A 26,882-nucleotide genomic window follows, 5' to 3' on the forward strand; every position below is an offset into this window, starting at 1 on the left:
AGAAAGTCATTTGTTCCTCTAAAATTCGTATTCGTCTTCCTTCGTTAGTGTATTTGCGATGAGAGGACTTGCTATCCTACTCTTCATATGTGGTAAGTAATAAATCTTATAGATTGTTTCAAATGTCCAATTTCTTTGGTGACAGGTTTGCTATTTAAAGAACTGTTAAGGAATAATTGTCAATAGTTATATGATAATAGTAACAATTCTAGCTGCTGATATGAACACTTCGTTCACGTTTGTGTCACTTTAGTATGAAACTTGTCAACATGTCTCCTGTAATGAAAGTAAATTTTCTACAATGCAAGCCAATAAATATTGAAGACTCTATATCATGTATATGTATTTATTGTAGTAAACAAATATTTTTTTATCTTCTCTTAAAATAATATAAAATTTAAATAGTTTAAAGGTGTATTATAAGATTTTAAATTGTTAGAAATATTTTTATTATATTTTTAAATATTTAATATTTTTTTAATTAATTTTAATTTACACTTCTATTTTTAAGGAAAATAACAAATTACTTAATTAACTACAAAAATATTACTTATGAAGTCATTTCAATGATCAAATGAATTACCAAGCAAAATGTTTTTTGAGAGACGTAAATGCATCTGTAAAAGATTTTTACGAAAGAATGAATTACATGTACCAGTGAATGGGATTGAATTTCTTTAAATAATTAAGTTAAATAATTTAACTGTTTTTACTGTAAAAAGAAATAGTTATTTTCCAGATATTGGAGGTGAATAGTCTATTACAGAATCTTAATGTGAATACATCAGTGGGATTGGATGGTATACCGGCACAGGTCTTACATGAAGCGACTGAAGAATTATCGGTGCCCTTGACCATTTTGTCAGTCTCGGGTCTGGGTTAGTCCCGCGGGGGTGGAACGAGGGAAAATAGTTCCACTGCATAAAGGAGGATCCAAGACTACTGTTGCAAATTACCGACCGAGCAGCTTATCAGGAGTCGTTGTCAAGGTCTTGGAGAAAGTAGTCAAGGGAAAACAAGAATGGATTGATGAAAATGAGATACTGTATGGAGGACAGCATGGCTTTGTGAAGGATAGATCATGCCTCAGTAACTTGCTCAAGTTTTATAACACAGTGACGACTGAACTGGATAAAGGTAATGGATTTACAGTGATACTGCTGGACCTGACTAAGGCCTTTGACATGATGCCACATGGAATTCTAATCCATAAACTGAAACATATGGGAATCGATAAAGGGTTGGTGAGATGAATAGGAGGGTGGTTGATGGAGACATATCAGAGAGTAGTTTATTCAGGAGTAGAGTCCAAAAGACGGCCTGTGACTAGTGATGTGCCACAGGGTTCTGTTCTTGGACTATTGCTGTTTAATTTGTTCATAACTATATAGGGAAGGATCTAAGAGGAACGGTTCATTTGTTCGCTGATGGTGCAAAGTTGGGTAGGGCAATAGTGAATGCAGAAGATGTCAAAATCTTGCAGGATGATTTGGATAGATTGGAGGTCTGGGCTAAGGAGAACGGATGTCAATTTAATGTGACAAAATATAAGGCTATGCATTTTGGGGTGAAAAGATTAGCAGCAGTATACCACATTGGTGGAACTGTACTTCAGGAGATTGATGAGGCCAGGGACTTGGGAGTGTTGGTGGATAGGAAGATGAAGTTTAGGGGGCACATTGCAAAAATGGCTAAATCAGCTCATCAAATCACTTGGTTGCTAGAGAATACTTTAACAAGCAGAGACAAACAGGTTATTGTTCCTCTGTACAAGCCTTGATAAGACCTCATCTCGACTACTGTGCCCAGATTTGGTCACTTAGGTTTCTTCTTGATGGGGAGGAGGTTGAGAGGATCCAGATGCGAGTGACCAAGATGATAGCAGGTCTATGGAATGAACCATATGAGAACAGGTTGAAGATTTGTGGGTTGCAGAAATTGGTTGATAGGCGGAAAGAGGGGATATGATTGAGACATTCAAATTGCTGAAGGATTTCTATAGGATTAATTCAGAGGATATTTTAGAGATCAGGATTGGTGGTGGGAGGACTAGGGAACATCTATGGAAGCTGGGCAAAAGTGTGGTTTGTAAGGGTGTTAGAGCTGGGTTCTTTACTTTTAGAGTGGCAAATGAGTGGAATGAGCTGCCGGAGTCTGTTGTGGGTGCTATGACAGTAAATGAGTTCAAGGCAAGGTATGATAGATACTGTAAGAATGTCGAATAGTTGTGTGGACATGATGTTTAGGGCCTCCCTCGATGAGTCTAAGGACTCCTTGGAGTCGCCCGTAGTAGTAGTAATAATAATAATAATAATAATATTAAGATTGAGAGCAAAAATATCACATTAAATAACTGTTTCTATTATATTACATTAAATTATTTAAACCAACAATTTTTAAATATTGAAAATCAAACGCGCATCATAACGCATTTTTTTGTCATATTTCTACATAATAAAAAAAAAATCAGTATAACGAAGAAATATCGCGAAATAACGATACGCATTTGCTATTACCGCCTCCAAGTTCAGTTTCGTTCTGTTTAAACGAAGAAGCACTCATCCTCATTTTAAACAGAACAAAATAATTAAAATTAAATAGAACGACAGGTTTTTGTTTATTCCAGCGATTGTATCAGCATCAGGAAACTGGCAACTTAAACCAATTCTCAGTTTATGTCAGTGAGAGAGAGAGAGAGAGAGAGGGGGGGGGGATTCAAAACTGCATTTTATTACTATTAATTAGAAAAAGTGCACTATTGCAACTGTTTGCACATGTTTTTGCATGTTTGTTACCCATATCTTTATAATGTTAAAACATTTTAATAATAAAACGATCACAATCGAAACAATGGTTATTATTTTTTCCTCTTTTGCTAACGAACAGTTCTCACAGGAAGCGAAGCTCAGGAATGTAGCTCTGAAAGGCATCGGAGATGTCGAATTGTAATTTTAGAAGAACTTGAGAGGAAGGGCACAGGACTTTCAACTCAGCAACTCGAATACCATTGCAAGTAAGTATTTTGCTATTCGTCAGTAGGGATCTAAACAGTCGTGTTAAGACAAAATTAAGATTCTTGATAAATTGCAAATTGTGACAAATAAGCGATGAGGAACGAAGCTTAGTGATTATATATATAGAGAGTAATAAAGGAAGGCGGGTTTATAATATAGTTCAATTCTTATTTGTAAGAGCTAAATGCAGAAAATTTGTTTTGCATTAAAAATACTGTACTCGATAGCTAACACCGTCATTTCTGTATTACTTCCGTATTTATTCTCAGCCTGCCACTACCAACAGTATGAAAGCCACAACAGTATTGTATCGTCTGTCCTTTCCTCTATATATCGGCCTACTCTCACTGATTCAAACACGATAGTTTTGCTGATGATAGTATGCTCTATTCCTCCTACAAATAGCACATGGCTTGCAGCACTCAAACTTCCTGTCTACTTCAACCAGTGCCTTAAACACCCATCTCTTTTCTATTCAATGGAACTGGCGGACCTCATAACGAAACTCGAGTTTTTCATCCGTAAAAGAGGCTAATTTGCCAGACAACGAATGGATATAACATCAGAGTTTCGTTGCTATGATTTACATCCAAGTCTTTTGCCTTCTGTTTTTTTCTTACAAAAAGAAAAAAAAATCAGTGTATCCCTTACGTAACTGTAGTCTTTCGTGGTATAAACACATCGCGTTCAACACTGTTAAAAAAACGTGCATTTTCTGCTAAAGACATTACTTTTCACCTTTCTAGCTAACCAGCTCAAATTCGCCCAACTTTGTATACCACTCTTCTCACATTTTGCATGAGCAGACAAAAGTCTGCTGATGTAATTCTTATGCAAATGAGGAAATTTCGGCTAGTCAGAATTCTTCTCTTATAGATATTGTGCAACCACCCGTTCAAAAACTGTTTTTTTTTATTACCTTTCATTTTTATTTCATCTCAGTTAGCTCTGCTGTACGGTTATGATGCAATCTGTTCATATCCATGAGTTCTGTCAGAACTCTAATAACTCTGGTCTTCACTCTTTATTTATCCCTAATCCAACTCTGAGATCTATAAGTTAAAATTGATTTTTGAATACTCTCATGTGTAGCAAATTGTTCCTTCTTTCTTCTTCATATAAGTTATTTGAAGGGTTCTTCATTATACTTATTCTATTATCTATAGGGTGACCTATAAGTCACGAAGGGGCTTAAACATTTAATAATTTTTATTTATTAATTATTTTTATTCATTTTTATTATAATGAAATACAGAACCTGGATTTTTTTAATTAACTATGAGTTATTCACATTTTAAGCCCCTTTGTGACTTATGGGTAACCCTGTATTTAGATATTTAATTTTCCATCTTCACTAAAAATTGTGCTGTAAGAACTGAAATGCGATATCTGTACAAAATTGGAATCAATATTGAGAATACATTGACTGTATGTTTTGTCAAGCGTTCATAAGATCATAAGTTACTTTCTTCAAACGTAGTTTATTGAATCAAACTAATTATATCTCACTCTTCTGGTGGCTCTTTTCTTTTCTAGTTGCATTTATTATACAAACATGATTTATATTTTAAATCCAAATATTTAATAATAATAATAATAATAATAATAATAATAATAATAATTCTACGTTTGTGAATATGTGTGGAGTGTTAGGTTTTTATTGATATTTGAGATAAACAAGTTCATTTGCGAGTTTCATGTGTTGCTAGCAGTGGTGCACTCAAGATTTAATCTTGAGGGGGGGGGGGCGAGTTGGGTAGACGATTTAAGAATATACACTACACATTGCATACGACCTATGACTGAGCATCTGCAGTGATCGCCAATACATGATACCTGCGATCTCTTCTGGTCCAGGTTGTGCAAACGAAGTAGCTCTCTGTCCGCCCGAGCACTACTTCGTTCTCCTTGCGTTCACAGCCGCCGTGATTCACGAGAGTTATACGGTATTCCCACCTTATGTGACCGTTAATTCATAAGTAGCATAGAAATAGAAGACACAACACAACATGAAAAAAAAAAAAGAATTTTAATTAGAAAAAGATTTTTGGAAAAAATTATAGTGCTTTTTCCTTCTTTTTTTTGGAGGGGGGGGGCTTGTCCCCCCATGGATGTGCCACTGGTTGCTAGGCATACATCCGACTGTAATTCACTGGTTGGTATGAACACTTCGACATTTCCGGGGAAAAAAAATAACAGATAATATAATAATACAATACAAATAATAAAAACAAAATAGCAATTGGAGATTTTCTTATATTTTTGTCTTATAATCCATCAGGAGTGATATTTAATTGTTTGCCTCAGGCCGTGATCTAATCTGGCGACGGCCCTGACAAGGCTAGTATTGTTTTACTGATGATTAGGTGTTTAGAAATTGCTGAGCGGTCTGCAGAAAAGCTTCTTCTTCTTCTGGTTCCCATCTGCCATACGGCCGCGGGAGGGTAGCTAAATGCTACCATTCTAGGGAGAGATGATTATGAGCAAGGTGGTTTCCCGTTGCCTTCCTCGCCGTAAGTATTTATGACTGTAACCTGTGTGTTCCCGGGGCCGGTTTGCCTGCTTGCGGGATGAAAAACCCCAGATAAACTGGCGGAAAAAAACCCTGCTGTCCACGCCCAAGACCGGCTAACTTGGCTATGGCTGAGGAAGATCCTTAAGCTCCTCACGTCGTGGACGGGAATCGAACCTAGGACACTCCTTCCCCAGGCATATGGTTGCGAAGCGCAAAGCCACTAGGCTAACCGCGGGAGCAGAAAAGCTAGAAACAATAATTCGCAAGATTACCCCTCCATTAGGAATCCTTTTAAATTCTTCATTTTATGATTTGATTTCAGCCTTTATTTTTTTTTTTTCACATTAAAATTTACTACCTAAAAACAAAAAATAGAAATAGATAAAATTTTAAAATTATACGAAAACGATGAAAAAAAAAAGTCCTATGAAGCAAACAAATGTATTGCCCTATATAGAAAGCTACACATGAAATCAAAGATACGATGACATGGCAAAAATAAATAGGTTGGAAAGTACAATACTTAAACGATCGTGATGAGCATATACAATTTTCTTTTAGAAGTCTAATGAAACCAGTATTTCCACACGGAATATCATAAAAAATAAATGCACTGTTTTATTGTTTTTCAAGCTCGCTCAGTCCGTATTGATGATATTTTGGTTGACTGTGAGTTCAAATTCCGTCTAGGCCTCGAAGAATCTTTATAACTTTTCGTATAAGATTGGCTCACCGAAGTTAACTTCAATGTTCCCCTCCCGGAAATCTTTTTCATCTCATAAAACCGGCAACAAGAACACAATTTATAATCTCAACACACAGAAGCCTTATTTCCTTCAGCCATTACTTCAAATAGCCATTCAAACAACAAACTTATTAAATTACCGATAGACTTTACAGATTTCCTCAGCACAGAATGACAAAGATTTAGTAATTGATTAATAAAATCGAAATGTAAATAAATGTAATTTAATTATATTTATATTAATTATAAATGTAATTGAAAAACATAAAGAAGTAAACAAATTTATATTTTATTAATAAAATGGTTATGATAACTAAATGTGTGTAAATTTAATGTAATTTTAATTTTATAATAACTAAATATAATTATCATTTTAAAAAAATAATAAAATGGGATTTTCAACAACAACAACAACAACAAAAAATCAGTATTTTGTGGGAAAATAATTAAGATAGAGAAGTAATGAATGTTATGAATGATGGTTTGAAGAGTAATATTTTAAATCTTTGGGGGCGAACAGGTTAAAGTGTTAGCTCCACTTGTAACTTGAGCTCGTGCTATGTACAAACTGACATTTCTAGAGTAACTGTAAACTACAGTGTCTTTAATTTTGACTTTTAATGCTTGAAGTGAAGGCATTTTTGATGAGTGCACAGTTTTCTTTACGTAACCTGAAAAAGAATTTAAGAGTATGCGGTCGGGATTACGAGGTTAGCTATAAAATAAGTCATTTTAATACATTTAACTTTCTTCATTTGTAAGGGCAGAAAGTACTAGACATTCCTTTCAGGTCTAACAGTAATCACTTTGAGGGAATCGCTTTCAGGGTCTAGTGGTATACATAAAGTCGTCCATGTTCCATAATCATGCCTGTTTACATTCTCTGAAATATGGAATGTTGCTTCTTCTGAAAATGATACTTTGTTCAGTAAATCATTTCTTTTTCCATTACTTCACACATAATCATAACAAATTCCAAACCGCTTCTCTATCAGTTTCGAAGATATGCTGAATGATTTGCAAGTTAAGAATACTGTACTGTATTTTATTATTTATTTTTTTATTTATTTTTATTTATTTATTTATTTATTTTTATTTTATTATTTTTATTTATTTATTTATATTTATATTTATATTTATATTTATTTATATATTTCTTTTTATTTTTCTTTATTTAATTATTTATTTTTTGTCATGTGAACAGCGGACCGAAACACTCGAAGCAAAATTTGCACGGTTAGTTAGATTTTGCACTCTTTAAAAATGACTTATAAAACTCAAACAGCGGTTTACCCGAGAATTTTCTTATAAATCAATATTTTAATATAGCCAGTTTATTCAAACTGATTATACCACTGCTTGGTGGGATTATCGGATTAGCCTAATAGATTCGCCTAAATTTTCGTTACGCAGCAATAACTGATATAGATTTTGCTTACGACACGTTGAGTTTTTTTTTTTTTAACTAGGAATCTAGACACCCCTGTTAATCAGAATGGATTTAGCCCCGCATGCGCACGATAGTCCTTCAAAGCAACAATATTAGATCAGGTAACTGTCAATAATTTGGTTCGGAAAATCCCGTAATATAAATTATAAAAATGTAAAAATAAATCTTTCCACATCAGAAAACAAAGCAGGTAAAAAAAAGATTAAAATGTTGATACGTGTGCAGAATTTTGTTTCATTTCAAGGAGCACTAAGAGATATTTTTCCTGCTACAGAATGTAATTATACGCAACCTGGAAGTGGTTAAGAAACACTGCTCTAATGTGTTCATATTTATTGAAATATTCAACATAATTATACCTCATTCTGCCAAGGTTGCCTAAGGTGTTTTGAGGCCAAGAAACTTTTTTTTTTCTGGTCCTCCATTTTCAGATTTCTTATTTTCCCTTCATTCCCTCCACTGAAATGTTTACAATCGAATAGGAAAGAAAAATTAGAATAGGAAAAGTAATTATATAAAATATTATTAATTTAATATTATAAAACAATACAGAGAAATCATATTTAAGATATATTATTGCAAAAACCGGATAATAGACTCTCTATTTATACACCACTTTAATTTGTGTATTAGTTAAAGCCTTTAACCATTGATCTTGTGAGCTGAACATAGTGTAAAGTAATATAGTACTTTGCGTGATGTTAATGTTACAAGGATATTGTATGATTATAGGCGATAAACAGCAGTGGATCTAATACGGAATTCTGTCACCACCATTACTAGTGAAAATATAATTGATGAATAATAAGAAATTATTAACTTTCTGCTGCATTTTATTATGTGTTTAGACAAGTTGAACCAATTAAATAATACCGCTGATTTCAAAGAATGCAATGAATGCATTTTCTAAATGTATGTGTTACATTTTTAAATCTTAATAAAGTAGTCGTTACAAAACAGCTGTAGATGATTTTTACGAGGAATGATCAGAAGGTTAGATCGTCTAAACCTCAAACCGCATAATTACGTAGAAGTTGGATAAAGTCCAATATTTTTCATCTTACTTAAAATGAAGCAAAAAAAGTATGCAGTAATCAGAGCGTGTAGATATAGTATAACATGTTACACTTTTAGTAGAGGTTTACTAACTAGTTTTCTTTAAAAATAAAAAAGTAAAAAATTATTTAACCTACATTATCTATTGGTGGTTTCAAATTCCTTTAGAGCCATAGTGAAGGATCACTTCAAGTATAAATAATACCCATGTCTTAAAACATTTCCCACCAGATAAAACATCATAATAGCCTAAGAATATCTGATTAAATAAAAAGTATGATTTTGCTTGTCTGATAATCCTCGCTTCATTCTTATATAGATAAGATTGGTGATGAGCGCTGAAGATCAGTATTTGTTACCACACTTCACATTTCTCTATGGAATAAAATTGGTATAAAAACTAGTTAAGACTACAAACAAAAGGCGTAGGGAATAGCTTTTGCTATAGCAGTGAACTATGTGGAGAGTTTTATCGAGCTGTTTTGGCATTATAGAGATAAGCATCCTTTGAAAACTGATTAAGTTGTGGAGTACGTAATTTAAATAGAGATATTTCATTTTTCATAACAGCAATACCAAAATTACCCTTCAAAAATACCTACAAAATTGGTAGATACTCTAGAACAGCGCTTCCCAAACTGTGGGCCGCGGCCCCCTTGGGGGCCGTAGGTTTAGTTGAAATAATGGGGGGGGCCGTGAAATAATGAAAACAAATTTAAAATGTTTTAAGACTAAGTATATTTTTTTTATTTTAAAAGAAACGTATTTAACTTTTATTATTTCTTTTTTGTTATTTTTTATATTTTAATGGAAAAATTCACACATTGGTGTTGGCTCACAAACTTTGCTTCCTGTGTATTTCGGCGCTTAACGAATATTAGTAAATATTGCTTATTCATATGTTTCATTTCAAAGCAGTGGTTAATTGTATTTACTTCGAATGTTCTCCAGGGAAGTTCCAAATCTTCCTGTCCCTTTCATAACGCGTTCGTAATCAGGGACTGTTGATATTGACTTTATATACATATCAAAACTCGTTTTATAATAGCCTGTGTAGCTCAGTGGATGTGGCGTTTGCCAACCACCGCGCTTGGCCGCACGAAGGAAGACTTGGTTTCGAGTCTAGTCGGCGACTAGAGGAAATTTTTCTAAGCCTTTTTTCGACCGGTTCCCGAGTTAGTCGATCTCTGGCACGGGCAAGCAGGTTTTTCCTCCCGGAAACTCGGGTTTTTCGTCCTGTAAACTCAAGAAAATCGACCGTAGAACCCACATTATTTCAGACATTAAATATATTGTGTTAGGGTTAGGGACCACGAGATGGCGGCACATTTGAGCCGTCTCTCTTCATTGAGTACCGCTTAATTAGTGATAGCCTTGGGCCATCTATCTCTGATTGGTACCAGTGGAGATTGAACTGCCCACTCAGTCTCCAAAAGTTAGATAGGGCTAAATGGCCTCGCCTACTCCCCGTATACGGGGAATTAAAAGGCGTTAGCTGATTTTTTTTTTTTAATACTCGTTTTATATTATCGCTGTCATCCGAGCTAGTTTTCTGTTACCGATAAAAGTTTCGCATATACTTCACACATGAAAAAAAGCTTAAACAAGTTCATGTGGGGATATAGTAACTCGCTTGCAGTGGTAAACAACACGCCCTCCCTAAGAGCGACTATACTGCAGAGGCAATAAAAATAAGTACTTTTATTATGCCAGTGAATAAGGTATGAGAGTCTGTGTAATATATTTCTCAACAAATAGTGCAATTAGAGACAACTGGGATAAAAACACACTAATTAATGAATCACATGTCCCCTCATACAGAAACTATGCTGTATAGACTGAAACAAAACCATATGTTTCATGGGCAAACACAGTATCTAACTAAAAACTATTGTTATTAATTAGATGTATGTGAGTTCGATTTCCCAAGGCAGCAATAAAATTCAACCGAACATGTTAAAATTCGTAAAAGTGTTAAAACTAAGTAATATATATATATAATGAATGTTATGGCAGTTTCACATATGGAATTCGGTTGAAGAGAGTTAGCATTTCAACTCAATTGTCAGCTATGCTTTTATCTTTCGGTTGCGCGATCTTTTGTTAATACCGCACCAATCATATGCACGTTTTAATAAACAGACTGCCTTTGCTGTCTGTTTTCGCGTTAGGCTTAATTACCGTAAAAGGAGAAAAGTCACAAAAGTGAAAAATGTTCCTGGTCCGGGGATTCCCTTATTCAGGTAATATTCACTAATTTCATGTTATCAGTCTGTGGTGTGCCAGTATTGGTAAGTGGTGATATTATTTGATCTATTCTACGTTAAAAAATTTAACCCTGAGATGGATAAGTGGTTGATAAAAAATAAAAAAAAATCCCGCGAACAATCAGAAGCAGAAACAGACTCAAAAAAAAGGACAGTATTTCATATTTTACCAGAACAGCCCGCATCGTCTTCAGAACCAAACGGTAAGAGGCAAAAAAAAATGTAATATATGCATTTGATTTTTGCAATATTCGCTGTGTATGTTTTGTATTGAATATAAATACAATAAATATTATAATAATATATCTCTCTATTACGATTTTTTTTCGAGGGGGGGGCCGTGAAATATTTTAATTTTTGCAAAGGGGGCCCTGACATCCAGAAGTTTGGGAAGCACTGCTCTAGAACATATGTATGCAGAATGCAAAAGTGCCTTGTAAAATATGAGCTCCTTAGGCTTTATAATATTCTGTTATAATTGTAATTATAATATCCTATCATCATCATCATCATCATGCTTGTCAAGGATTTAGGTCTAGAGTAGCCTGTTCCGGCCTTAGAACTGGAATCTCTTAAGAGGACGTCCTGAGTGGTGGTTTGTAATTTAAGACTTGTTTTGGTAATCTTTCTGTTTTCAATGTATTTCATTCATTTATGTTTATATTTTTTAATTTTTTCTATTACTGATTTTCCTGGTTTAGTTCTTTCATCATTTCTTCATTTCTTTTGTGATCGAATAGAGTATAATATTCTAGTTTCACCATTTTGTCTCAAAATTTTATTATATTTATTTATTTTGAATAAACCTAGAATGTATTTTAGCTGAAAACTCTCTCTCTCATCCACAAAAAAAAAAAAAAAAAAAAAAAAAACCACTAAATGTATGTATTTACACAAAAATATCACATAATTTGGACTCTGCACTTCAGGACCATATTTAAGTTTTTAGAGTACATGAATGCTACTTTTCCAAGCAAATATATAAGGTAATATGATTCAATGAACTTTGTTATTAAACCTTAATACTATAAAGTGAAAGCTTAAATTAACACTAACAAAGAAAATAGCTAGCAAACCACTAGTTTGGCAGTAACTCTTATTTCCCGTTATAATTTTTTGTCAAGTGAGAAAGCGAAAAAGATATTTGTGTTTGAAACTATAAAAAGATAACGTAAACCTTCATCACCATCATCATCATCATAAATTAGTTTGGTGCTGCGGTACTTAGAAGACAAAACCTCTATCCAAAAGTCCGTATATCTTCTCTTTATAATTAAGTTTAATTTTCCGCCCAGTTTCAAACTGTTGAGTCTCATTAGAGACCAGGAAAAGTACCAAAATACTACACTGACTCGTGATTCGTCTTTTATTAAAACGATAGATTAAAAGTGAATACACAGACCCAAGCAGAATTCGTCTTTTCAAAGACAAACATTGTTTGTCTACTTGAAATAAAATATTATTAATATTTATTACCTATTCTGTTTTTTATAATTAATTAATAAAACTTCATTTCTTTAAAATAATAATTTTATACTGCTTAAAAGAAAATTAGATAATTAGCTAATTAATTGCAAACTGGCATGGAAAAAAGCAGATATCACAGCATAACATACATCCGAACGCGAACATATCTTGTACACGTAACTTAATAAAATAGAATATAAAATAAAATTACGTAAATCTCGGAGTTCTTGCTATTGACAATAGTGGACTTATTGGAAGGACGATTCTACTTCTATACAGTCTGCAGAAATACAATTTCTATGAAATTTTCTCTTAATTTAAAATTACCTATATTTTGTTCATCAATTAACTATTTTAAATATTCTCTTTTTTTACTAAAAAAGTAAAACATTTCCCTTTTAGTAGATGTAATCTTCAGATATCTCTGATATTGCATTTAGGGCATTTTAATAATATTATGTAAACATTTAAAAGGACAAATTTGATTTTGAAATTTTAATATAAATGTGAATGTCGTTTTTTTTTTCATCTTTACTAGGTCTATACGACAAAATCTTGATTGTCTTGTTTGGCAAGTTTCTATGTGCAGCAGTGTAGATGGGAAAGACAGAAGTGGGGATATCATTTGGAGGGCATGGAAATATTTACAGAGCGTGTGTGACACATTTGGAGGTGAGATTATGCACATTTAGTATATTATTTTAACGGCATGCATTTTGATATTTTTCCAAAGCCAAAGTTTAATATATTTAAAAAATTAATAATATAACATGATTTCTTCTACACTTGTGCGTGTATGAAAACAAATAGACAGGGTATCAGGCATATATACGACCATAACTCTCTCTCTCTCTCTCTCTCTCTCTCTTTCTCGAGAGAGAGAGAGAGAGAGAGAGAGAGAGAATTATCCCGAATTGGACTCACTTGCCAGTCAAAGATTTCATTATGCTCTTAAGTGTTTCTTGTTACTCTTTGACAGTAAACTCTGTTAACTGAATATAGAAATGATAATAATCATTTATTTTTAACTGTTTGAGTGGAATCCAATAAATGTTTTCGAAAGTTCTGGTAAAATATCAAATTCTGCTTTAATAATGTTATAGATTATCAACTTAATATTTTAATTTGTTATGATTCTAGGATGGTGGCAAAGTAGATGCTTTCAAAGAGATGACTTAAAGCAATGTGAGAGGCATTTTGCTGTTGAGGGAAGCTCATTAAGCAGGGGTTCCTGCTCGTAAGTGCCATTTATTTTAACATTTTTTTTTTAATGTGTTCACGCTCATTAAAGTTGTAAAGCTATCGTACATTAATATCTTTGGTGGGTTATAAACCTATAGTACATTAGTACCTTGGGTAGGCTAGGGATTTTTTCTATTTTTGTTAATTTTATATATTTTTTATTTATTTTTACATAATCTCCGAAATCCTGCTCTAGAGACTAAATATGAATCTTTTCAAACTACTTCAAGTCTCCAATAAACCGGCTGTGGTCTCACACCGGGGATAAATTCACCTTCTGCCTAAAGACAACACTGACATTCATGTTCAAGGTGTGATACGAATCGGTAGCCAGTTAGTTCTTCAGTGAATTTAAAGGCTTTCTAACTATAGTTATATAGCCACTAGACTATCATGAGTTTCGTTATTTATTTATTGTCAAAATTTAATTATGAGGCATATGCAGCCCTGTGGAAATGACATTTGCTTCTATAGACCGTTCGAAGAAAGATCTTTATATGTTTGATCCTAATCACCGAGTAAAGGAACTTTTACGCGACCCTTGAAAAGAGCAAGTAGTTTTTTTTTTTTTTTTTACTTTCAAAAATTTGTTTTTTTTTTTAAACCTGTTTCTTTCTAATACCAATGGTTGGGTATTAGAAATAAATATTAATCAGAGTATGTACTAACATAATAACACTGGGGGAAAAAATTGTATACAAGATAAACGAAATTTTAATTAATCTATTTTAACCCAAGGCCTTTATCAGTTAATTTAATATATTTTTCTAATGATAAAATATTAATCTTTTTCTGACTCACACTAGTATAATTACTTGACAAATTAATGGATATTATGAATATTAACTGTTAGTCTGAACCTTATAAATAAATTAGAATATTTCAGAAAATAACTGTTCTTTACAAGACCTTTTCGCAACTTGTAAAGTTTTTTTTTTTTTTTTTAAATTATGCAGAATTTCTGTATTGTTCATCTCTTATAACTGTGATGCTGAACCTAATATTAACTTAATCTCTTTTATCGCAAATCCTCTTTTATAAGTGAAATTTATATATATATATATATATATTTATTTATTTTTATTTTTTATTTTTAATGCCAAACAGTTCAGAAAATTCTCACTTTTCATTCTATTGTATAAAACGATAACACCAGTAATAGTTTACTAATAACGAACGAATAACGTTTTTGGCGAGTTGGTGAAGCAAAAATGCTTTTCATATTCCCCTTTGTCTGTAAAGGAAGAACTCTGAATGGAGTGCTTTATGAGCTATAAGTTCGCCCAGTGAGGGCAATGAAATTAGCTATGTTCAAATGAAACGTTTTTTAGATCAACGGGTTTAATGGTTGCTTTTTCTTATAATTATAATAGTTATCCTTATATAATCTAATCCGTAATAGTTATCCTTATATAATATATAATCTAATCCGTAATAGTTATCCTTATATATAATAATAGTTATCCTTATATAATATATAATCTAATCCGTAATAGTTATCCTTATATATAATAATAGTTATCCTTATATAATATATAATCTAATCCGTAATAGTTATCCTTATATATATATAATAATAGTTATCTTTATATAATTTATAATCTAATCCGTAATAGTTATCCTTATACATAATAATAGTTATCCTTATATAATATATAATCTAATCCGTAATAGTTATCCTTATATATAATAATGGTTATCCTTATATATAATATATATATATGTATATAATATATATCCTTATATAAAATATATATATATATAATATATATCCTTATATATAATATATATAATAATAGTTATCCTTATATATAATATATATATAATAATATATAATATAAGGACTGGCTTAAAGGGGCGAAGCAAGAATGCTTTTCATCTTCCCCGTTATCTGTAGAGGACAGTGTAGGGATATCCTTATATATATATAATAATAGTTATGCTTATATAATATATAATCTAATCTAATTATAATCTAATATAATATATATATCCTTATATATAATAATAGTTATTCTTATATATTAATATATATCCTTATATATAATAATAGTTATTCTTATATATAATATATATATATAATAATATATAATATAAGGACTGGCTTAAAGGGGCGAAGCAAGAATGTTTTTCATCTTCCCAGTTATCTGTAGAGGATATTCTTATATATAATATATATATAATAATATATAATATAAGGACTGGCTTAAAGGGGCGAAGCAAGAATGCTTTTCATCTTCCCAGTTATCTGTAGAGGACAGTGTAGGGATAAGGTGTTATTGAGCTATTAAAGCTCTGATGTTATTGAGCTATTAAAGCTATGATATTGAGCTATTAAATTAAAGCTCTGATTATGGCAGGAGGGTAACAGCAATAGCCAAGCCTCAGTTAGAACTTCATTGGCTACAGCATTGCCATTCATTACCCTCCAAGGGTTTCTTTTCATCAAATCTATTATAATTTAATGATATTAAATACATAAAGGTGTTTGATGTAGTTTTATCATTTTAGAATGTTTTTTAAGCTTTTATTATTAATTATTTTAATTTTAGTATAAGCTTTCTTATTATTTTTAGAGAAATTAAGTAAATTGCTTTGTAAGCCCTGTAAAAGTTTATAATAAATTTATTACTTTCCCAACTTTTAATAGATATAAGAAGAATATGCTCCGGGTTTGAATCAATAATTTTCATAAAAACAAAATCGCTATTTTTTTTTTTTTTTACTGAACTGTTGCTGAAACCACAGATTATTTTACGCTATGCTATATCATTAATAAGTGACTGGGCGTAGTACAAATGCTTATCTTACCATATATTACAAAGTATGGTCATACTTTGTAATATATGGTACAAAGTATGATCGCTATATTGTTTATCACAACAAACCATGTTTCAATATATTACTAGGGACTACGAACGTTTTCGAGATTGCGCAGCGGATGTAGTTCGCAGACGATGTGAACCTGAAGATAGTATTACACTAGGAACCTATCTCCTGGATAAAGCACAAGACATGGTGTGGCGCTGTCCAGGCAATCGTCAGACTTCGGTAGCTCTTAATGGAAATACTGCAGCTCTTTCAGCGGACACGCCATTTCTTCCAGGTAATATCATTCAAACTTAACTCATCAGATATGTTATCATTTGATCCCACACATAAAAGGCTGGAAGTCTTAATATAATGAATGGGTTAAAGATTAAATAATATAATAATATACAAAAAGGGCTATAATAATTTTAAAAAAAATCAAGGGTTACCCAGAAATATTATTTGACAACTTTTGGCTCCTGGACATCAATTTTCATTTATTATTCATATTTTTTGTCGATGATCTATTTACTTATATTCTAAATAATAAATGATGATATTGGGAGTCTACTAAGTTTGATTATCAATGTTGAGATAATTAAGGCAATAAAAGTGATACTTCTGTCTTTTCTAAAGGATGTGCTATAGAGAAAGTCTCTCACTTCATGTATCTTGGTGTCATGCAACTGACGATAATAAATAAAGTGAGTGAAAGATTAGAAACGGAGTCTTCAGAAAATTATAGAACGTGTTGGAAGACAGTGCAATACCACTCAGACTTTATACGTCATAGAGATAGAATAAAAAGCTTGATTGAATGTATTTACGAGGTAACTAGATACGGAGAAATTTGACAGCGAATAATGATAACATGCGTTGGAGATGACAACGAGAGCTAAATAATACGTTGAATGATCTGTAAAGTTTGAAACACAATCGATCATGAATAAGATGAGTTAATATCAAATCGACAGCAAATTAATATCACTAGTAAATAGCAGTATGATTGTACAGTAGCTGATGACAGTAGACACATAAGAAATTGTTTCACTTCAACACGTGCTCTACTTATTGCCGCAACTACAATTACGTACAATGCAGATATGCCTTTCCATTCAGAAAAACTATAAATTAAAGATGCCAAGAAATTATATACTTGGTTTAATCCTTTATCCAAGTGTAAGCAAACAAAATTTGCGCTTGAAGTACTTTCAGGACTGGGCAACTCGTGGCAAAGATGGTATGACTTCACATGTATAATGCTATGTATTATGGGAAAGGTATGACACTACCCAGACCGGTCTCCCTATTTAAGTGCGGAGTTACCTCTTCAGAACTCTTGGATGAATATGGAAAAGGTATACCCGGACCGGTCTCTCTATTTAAGTGCGGAGTTACCTCTTCAGAATTCTTGGATGAATGTTGTTGATAAACGAATGGCAGGAAATCGTAGTGGTATCTATCCTTATAGTACTTAATCGGTGTCTATTATATATATATATATATATATATATATATATCCTCCAAGGGTATTAATCACCGCATCTCACCTTGACCAATCGGTGTCTATTATCCTTATAGTCCTTATAAGGACTGACTTAAAGGGGCAAAGCAAGAATGCTTTTCATCTTTCCCGTTATCTGTAGAGGACAGTGTAGGGATAAGGTGTTATTGAGCTATTAAAGCTCTGATCATGGCAGGAGGGTAACAGCAATAGCCGAGCCTCAGTTAGAACTTCATTGGCTACAGCATTGCCATCCATTACCCTTCCACAATGGATTTTTTTCAAGCCAAGCGCTTAATTATCGTTGTCTATTGACAATTGACATTTATTCTTTAAGGGTGAAGCAAGATGCTTTTCATATTCCCCGCTATCTGTTGTGGTTACAGTGAGGGTAAAATTTACGAGCAGTTTGCTCCCCCTGAATGGGCATGGAGATTTATGCATCGCTGTAGGAGGCTAATATAGCTTTTGGTCTTCTATATTTGAATATGTCCGTTGGCTCGTATGCTGCAGCTTGTTGAACCAAATCGTTGGGATGTGTGGCCGTCTTTAGAAAAAACTTGGAAGCTAAGGATTGTAGATAAGAGAGAATATAGGGAATATTTGTGTCTCTGTGGAGTTGGCTGTTTCTAACATACGGGGCGTTCAGAATCATTCTCAAGCACTTGTTCTGCACTCGCTGTATTTTGATAATGTTAGCATTAGAGGTGTGGCTTCAGGCCGGAGAGGCATAGGTGATTATAGGACGAATCGTCATCTGGTATAGTTGCAATTTGATTCTGTTGCTGAGTTTGCTATTTCTATTAATTAGCGGGTAAATCTGAGCTATGGCTTTAGATGCTTTTGCGCATGGACTTGATATGTTGGTTGAAAGATAGCTTTTTTTCGAGAATCACACTCAGGTAATTTGTTTCTTTCTGCCAGGGAATTTCAGTATTGAATAGTAACACATCTCCTGCAGGAGACATTGGCCTTTTTGAGAAAAGAACCGCTGAGCTTTTCAGGGGGTTGACTTCCAGTCTCCACTTGGAGAACCAACCCTCCAGCTTTAGAAGGTTTTCTTGAAGCTTTCTGGTAACGAATTGGGGTCTGAGAGATCTGGTTAGTATTGCCGTATTGTCCGCGTACAGAGCTAAAATGGAAGTCATCGGATTGTGTGGGATGTCTGACGTGTATACAGAAAACAGCAATGGAGCCAGTAGAGATCCCTGCGGCACTCCAGCAAAGATATGGCGCTGGGACGATGTAGAACCGTTAATTTTAACTTGCATTGATCTATTCTGAAGATATGAACGGATTAGATGAACCATTTTTAGTGAGATACCGGCTGAAATAAGTTTGTGCAGGAGTCCAAAATGCCAGATTTTGTCAAATGCTTTGGATAGGTCTAAGAATACAGCTCCTGTGCACTGGCGCCAGTTGTAGCTGGTGGTGATATATTCCACAATTCTGTGGATTTGCTGGGTAGTACTATGGTGTTGTCGAAAACCAAACTGTTCTTTAGGGAGGATGTTTAGGTCGTTTACTGAGGTTTGGAGTCGTGAGAGGATGACCTTCTTGGCAACCTTACCCAGATTGGAGATGAGACTGATTGGACGATAATTTTGCGGTAAGTGTGGGTCTTTGCCTGGCTTATGTATGGGAATCACATCAGCCAGTTTCCAGGTGGAAGGAAAATAGTGAAGTCTTAATATTGCATTTATTATACTGGTCAGGTGCACTATAGCTTTTCGAGGCAGCAGCTTGATCACCCTGTTTGAGATGCTGTCTGGTCCAGGAGCTTTATTGTTCTTAAGTTTTTTAATAATATCATATAATTCAACAGGTGATGCGGGTGCAATATGGTCAGCACTGGTATCAGGAAGGTTTAGTGCATGCCTAACCTGTCTGTGGATTTTGTACAGATGATTGAAATCAACGTTGTTATAAAAAGGTTTGCACTGATCCTCAAGAATTTTAAGTATGGCTTCTGCCTTGTCTGCATCTGTGTGGACTAGGCCCTGGTTTGAGATTATAGGGGGAAGGGATCTGTTTTTATTTTTGATGTTTCTCAGTAGGCCCCAGATAGAGTGATCAATAGGCGAGATAGAAGCTAACCTTTTATCCCAAACTTGGTTTCTATGTGTTTTAAGTGCATCTCTTACTGCTCCATTCAATCTGTTAAGCACTCTCTTATCCTGAGGTGCGCGAGTGTTATGAAATCTCTTCCTAGCTCTGCTCTTCTCTCTGATCAGGTCCATAATGTTCTCAGGCAAAGGATCAGGCTTGGGAACAGGTTTCTGGAAGGTTGCAACCATTATAGCGGACTTAATCTGTTGGGTGAGGCTAGTCACTGCAGATTCCACATCTTGTGGTTTGTATATGTGAGGGACGGGTCCTATTTGATCCCTAAGTGCTTTAGACAATCTCTCCCACGATATGCCGGAATGAGAGGGAGGAGACAGGCATTCTTGTTCTCCCAATTGCAGTAGAATTGGGTTGTGATCCGACGACAGCTCGTTTAGTGATATAAGGCTGTACTGTAGTTTAATGTCTTGCAGGATGGCTATATCCAGGATGTCAGCAATGCCAGATGTACTGAGATGAGTTGGTTCGGTAGGTCCAGCCACAACAGCGTGGTTTGATCCAGTGTAGCTAGAAAGGATGCGACCATTTTTGTTAGTAGATTTACTGTTCCAAGCAGGATGCTTTGCATTGAGGTCTCCAGCAATGATGACTGGTCCTTTTACTCCAAGGATGGCATCCAGATCTGAGGTCAATAATGTCTTTAATGGAGGGTTGTATGCAGAAAAAATTTTAAGGTTTCCAATTGAGTTTGTGAGGACATTGTTTCCTGTGATTTCGAGGTTGGTGGTATTAGGGTTGGTTATTGAATGATGATTGATATAGTTTTTGATAAGGGTGGCCGTACCTCCACCTCTATACCCAAGCCTGCCGTTTCTGTAAATCTGATACCCTCTGATTTTCAGGGTGTCAGCAGGCCTCAGGTGAGTTTCATTAATTAGCAGTATATCTGGGTTGTATCTATTATTAAATTCCTGGATTTCTAACAGTTTATATTTTATACCGTTGGCATTCCAACTGATAATCCTAAGAGAGTTTGGGGCGATTTTTTCTATGCATCAGAGAGTGCTGATAATATGGATTGGGTTTGCTGTAGGAATCTTTTTGTGACACTTAAGGATGGATTTGAGTTGCCGAAATCCTGCAGCATGTTTGCAAGAGAAGAGGTGATAACAGCTGATAGATCTGAGTGTGGATTATTCTGGTTCTGGGTTTGTACTATCTGTTTGGAGCGGGCCACATCAGCATATGTTCTCGCTTGATGTTGAAGATTCGTTTTCTTAAGGGGCTCAGTTAATGATGGGCGAGCACCTGTTGTCATGTTCTCACTCTTGGAGAACTGAGTAGCCTGAGCTTCAGGAACTCTCGCACTAGATGACGAGGTAGATTGATGATTTGGATCATTCCATCTGTTTTTGGGGTGATGTATACACCCTCTATAATTAGCAGGGTGAGGACCCCACAATTAGCGCACTTAGCCGGGGTGGATTTTGGCTTGGCGCAGGTGTTTGTGGGGTGATTCTCGCCACATTTTAGGCATCTGAACTGAGCTTTGCATAGCTTCTGGGCATGGCCAAATTTTTCGCATCGTTGGCACTGCCCAGAAGATGATTTCTTTCTCAATGGTTCTGGGGTGATTTTGAGTCCACAGATTGATTTTAAATTATAGATGTCTTTGTAAATGTTATGAATTTCTACTAAAACTAAAGGCATAGGTGTCTTATTTGATCTAAACATTCTAGTGACCTTTATGGGGGGTTGTTCCTGTAGGTTAAGGTCAGTAACTATTTCATCTGTGTCAATATCCTCGGAGACTCCTCGTAGGACTACTTTCAGATTTTTTTCGGAGGCAAGTGAAAATGTGTGATATTGAGTTCCTCTTGTGTCCAGTTCCTTTGTAAGATTTCTATAATCAGCCACCGTGGTGGGATGAATTCGTATTCCTTCGTCTGCATTTTTAGCAGATCTGTAACTTATTTGTGAATTAGCCATGATGGTTCTGAGTGTTGTCCATCTCTGCTTTTCCCTTAGGATAATCGGTGGCACCTTTTCATTGGGGGAAACAGAGGGATCTGAAATGGGAACGTCCTCGTCCATACCAACAACATTTGTTGACTCAGCAGCGAGAATTTTTCTCTTCTTACGTGCGTGGATTTCTTCTTGATCAGAAGGATTAGAGGTAGAGACAACTAGATTGAGTTTTTGCTCCATTTGAGAGGAGTCTTCATTTTCCTCAACGTCGACTTCAGGTGAAGAATGCAAGTTTAAATAGCCGGGCCAATCCCGTTCAAACTTTTTGAGAAGTTTTTTAATAAAAGTGAATGCTAGCTTTTTATCGAGTGACGCGATAATGATGTCGGGGTCAACATGCTAGTAGGCCATGTCAGCTTGAACTTCTTTTGGAGTTTATCAATAAGTACAAGACGTATTCACTGATTTGCTCTTTATCGAGCAAATCAGTGAATACGTCTAGGTCAGGTACGCTCATATCGATTGAACTGTGTATGTGCGTTAATAAAATATCCCGCAGAAATTTTTGTAAAATATCCCACAGCCGCAAGGACTGCCAGCAATATCAAGCGTAGGCTAAAGAAAGCGATAACAATTAAATTGCATCTAAACAAAGTCTTACCTTGATATTTCACGAAATGCCACGATCAATGCAAAATCAAAACAATGCAGTAAATATTTCCGAACAAGTGATCTTTTACCACTCAACTTACTCTAACAGCTATCAAAATCACTGGTCATATAATAAATTTAAACATTTGGCAGCCGCCATCACTCACCAGCGCCATCTCCATCAAACTCTCGTTGTCTGTTCTCTCTTATAGTTCTTATAAGAACTGGGCGATGGACTGAGTCCTTGACTCTTTATCCCGTCATCTGAATGAAGTTGTCTGTTCTCTTTTCATACAATACAATAATTATAATATTATGATAGAAAACAAATAAAGGTGTCTTCCATTATTATAAAAAAAATTTAATCAAATTATAAATTTTAAATATCTAAGACTGGTAATTATATTTAAAATGAAATAACATAAATTATTTCATAAAATTCTATATTTTTTCAAATTTTAATGAATTTATCACACACTATTCAAAAATTTTAATATATTGCAAAGCAGCACAGTGTGATGGATTTATGTTGGATTAAGGGACTTTACAATAAAAAGGAATTGTTCAATATTGTTTACAAAACAACCCCTTTTCGCATTGTATCTAACTCAAGGGCATTAACTCGTTTTGTTTCTATAGCTCATTTGGAGGATATGCAATTTTTTCTAATTTACAGTAAAATTTTATCACAGCTCTTTGCTCCGTGACGCAACTTCTGACATGCTCCACTCACACACTGTTATTTCTATGGCTGCTGAAAACTAATGCGTCACCCGATTCGAAAGTTGTACCCGATTACAGCGCACTCTAGCGGTCAAAACGATAAACCTGTTTATTACTTTTATTCAAAAAGGCCATCCTATAAAAAATCAATCTCATTAGTTAACGTGCACTTGTATATGTATATTTAGTTGGAAGAATCTTCATTTTAGATTCGAGGGTTAATCTAAAGAAGAATTTATAAGGAAGAAGGCTATTTACTTAGCTAAAAATTGTAGTAGTAGTTGAATATCGTCGGTCTGCGAAAACTGTAACATATATTATTGGTTATTGATATTTTATTGATCATATATAGTAATTTGCGCTTGTTATTATTCAGGATGTAGCACAAGGGCTAATGCCGAGGTCAGAGGTTGTTTAGACAGGTATCAGTACGAAAGAGATCAGTCGCATGGTTCCAGGGATGGAGAAGAGAGGATTAGAAAGACCTGTTGGTAAGCATTTTTACTTATATTTTCTGACTTCTCACGCGTTACGTTTTATTTTTCATGTGTATTATGAAATGATTCATTATTTATTTAGATCAGATGTTCGAACTTTTATAATGTAAACCTTTGTGGTTTAATATTTTGGAGTATATATCTTCTCAAGATGCAGAAATATTTTACTGAGTTTTACTAACTCTTTCAAAGTGCGATCTGTAATTGCTAAAATCACCATAGAAGGTGATTTTAGCAATTACAGATTGATCATATATGTATATGTTTCAGTGTTTTCTCTTACCGATGGTTACCTAAAGTCTAATAATATCATTACATTATGGCTAGTTTTCATTCATCATAAAATTCTCGCCGTTCAATTCTCATTCCGAATGACCCACGCAATACAATATCGCATTGTTTGGACGAAGTTGAATGAGTTGAATTACGTCACTGCATTTACTGCTTAGTATATGGTTTGCTATGAAAAGGCAAAACATATATAAGAAAATAGGAATAAACAGGAATTAAATGTCAGAGACATTAATTTGTTATGGATTCTGAAACGTTTTGCGTTTTTTTTTTCCCTTTTTTTTCTTTTGGTTAGATGGGTAAAGCAAAAATGCTTTTCATATTCCCCGTTATCTGTAGAAGAAAATGCATGGATGGGATGTCATTGAGCAATAAGCTCTGATCATGGCGGGGTAACGGCAATAGCCAAGCCTCAGTTAAAACTTCATTGGCTACAGCATTGCCATCCGTTATCCTCTGACTTCCGAAATCACCCTCGTATAGTCATAAGGATTGGCTTAAAGGGGCGAAGCAAGAATGCTTTTCATCTTCCCCGTTATCTCTAGAGGACAGTATAGGGATAAGGTGTTATTGATTGAGCTATTAAAGCTCTGATCATGGCAGGAAGGTAACAGCAATAGCCGAGCCTCAGTTAGAACTTCATTGGCTACGGCACTGCCATCCATTACCCTCCAAGGGTATTGGATTGAATGAATCAATCACCGCATCTCACCAATATTAAATGTCTTTATAGTCCTTATAAGGATTATAAGGACTATAAGGACTTCGCCCCTTAAAGAGGCGAAGCAAGAATGCTTTTCATCTTCCCCGTTATTTGTAGAGGACAGTGTAGAGATAAGGTGTTATTGAGCTATTAAAGCTCTGATCATGGCAGGAGGGTACCAGCAATAGCCGATCCTCAGTTAGAACTTCATTGGCTACAGCATTGTCATCCATTACCCTCCAAGGGTATTAATCACCACATCTCACGTTCGATTCAACCTCCCCACAACACACCACCCTCATATGAAAGTGTTATAAAAATATGAGGTTCATATTTATTTTACAAGATGGTGTGCTTTCCAGTATCTTATATAAACTTCAAGCAAACATTGCAATGCAATATTTTACTCATAAATGGGTTATGTGTATTATTTACTACTAATGTCATGACAGCGATGTCTATTTAGCAGTAGAAAAATTCCTAGTTTACGGGAGGGAAAAACTCCTCGTGTGAGACGTAATTTTAGTCTTGAATTATCCAGTCTTCTGCCCCAGGTTTTTCCAATTTGTGGACATCTGATTTTCTTTTGGTGCGAGAAGATTTCAACTAAATATGTTGGGAAGTAAGTGGGGGGGGGTGAGGTGTAAAAAGAAAAGACTACTGGCTACCTGCTAAATAAATTATTCATTTAATGAGTATGACTGATTCCCAACAGTTATGAAATATAGAGCACATACCTTATCATGTCTACATAACACGTTTTTAGACACAATCTGAAAAAAATATATTACAAAGGGTGGGGGATGCGAATCCAGATTGCTTATAATATAATATCTGAATTAAGTAATTTTGATTACTTCATTTTCAGATTGATTATAGAGGTCGCTTTCCTCGAACGCTAACCCGTAGAGAATGAACTCGGAAATTTTAATGACAATGAACCATCTCACTGTTGAATTACCTGTATAACCAAAAATTTTTTTGTTCTCTGCATTGTAACAGACTCAGCTCAAACTTCAATATCGTGAAGGTATTTTTTTTTTAATTTCATGTCTCTGTTAAATAGTGGGGAAAATCCTTAAAATGTTTAGCACCCACATTCAAGCAAATCTTGTCTATTCCTCCTATTTGTATTCATATCAATGAACTAAAGATTTTTTTTTTCCCTGACAACTTAACTGAATTTTATTTCAATTTTATTTACTTTTATTTTTTCTAGTGCTACAAACAACTACAGGCATTGTCTTCGAGAAGCTGTGCGTAACTACTGTTTCGACTTACGAGAGACAGAAGCTGTTGCGCTGGTGGATCAAGTAGGTCCTGATCGAGAATTTATCTGCAGAGACACCTGGTTATACGAGTGCTCAAGAAGTCTGCGGATTTCGGGGGGAAGCTTACTCTTGATTATCGTTGGCGTCCTTACAGTATTTCACCAGAATTATTGTACCCAATGTGTTTAAAAGACATACCATGCTGTAATAATTAGCTCTTGAGATGAACAGTTTTTTTTTTACATAGTTATGTACAAAATCACAACTAAAGATTTCGTTAGTTGTGATATATCCAATAATTTTCAAACTATACGTGATGTAAAATATTTTTAATGAATTTTATATACATTTTAACAGAAATATAAATGTTTGATATTGAAACTAACTAACTATAATGAACTGTGAGTGTGTATATTTTTATTCGTATATATATATATATATATATAAAAGACACGCTGTTGATATTTAGAGTTACATACATACATAAAAGGTGTGCTAAAGAAACATCAGTGTACGCATTGAAATATAGACATGGTTAATAATTAAACCCAAGTAATGTGTGATTCAGCTGAAAGGGCATCATAAACTATAGAAGTTTTTGATATAAAGTTATTCATAGAAAAAATATCATATAAAACTA

The 26,882-nt window shown here is 34.2% G+C and overlaps 1 protein-coding gene across 1 annotated transcript; it reads left to right on the forward strand.

Moving 5' to 3' along the window:
* LOC150109920 (uncharacterized) lies at positions 1-26,555 on the forward strand. The gene is made up of 7 exons (XM_090415850.1): positions 1-92; positions 2,887-3,013; positions 13,053-13,186; positions 13,655-13,751; positions 16,666-16,862; positions 23,857-23,971; positions 26,191-26,555. Exons 1-7 carry the CDS (start codon positions 59-61, stop codon positions 26,429-26,431), a joined length of 945 nt encoding a protein of 314 aa, XP_090271976.1. The 5' UTR covers positions 1-58; the 3' UTR covers positions 26,432-26,555.
* The last annotated feature ends 327 nt before the right edge of the window (positions 26,556-26,882 follow it).

Source organism: Typopeltis vanoorti, chromosome 1 (genome assembly GCF_054136105.1).
Source record: "Typopeltis vanoorti isolate ZY-2024b chromosome 1, IOZ_Tvanoo_1.0, whole genome shotgun sequence".
In the NCBI taxonomy this organism is placed as follows: Eukaryota; Metazoa; Arthropoda; class Arachnida; order Uropygi; family Thelyphonidae; genus Typopeltis; species Typopeltis vanoorti.

Coding starts and splice junctions, on each gene's coding strand:
- LOC150109920 (XM_090415850.1), top strand. CDS start 59: ATGAGAGGACTTGCTATCCTACTCTTCATATGTG. Junction 93..2,886: donor TATCCTACTCTTCATATGTG/GTAAGTAATAAA, acceptor GCTAACGAACAG/TTCTCACAGGAAGCGAAGCT. Junction 13,187..13,654: donor CGTGTGTGACACATTTGGAG/GTGAGATTATGC, acceptor TTATGATTCTAG/GATGGTGGCAAAGTAGATGC.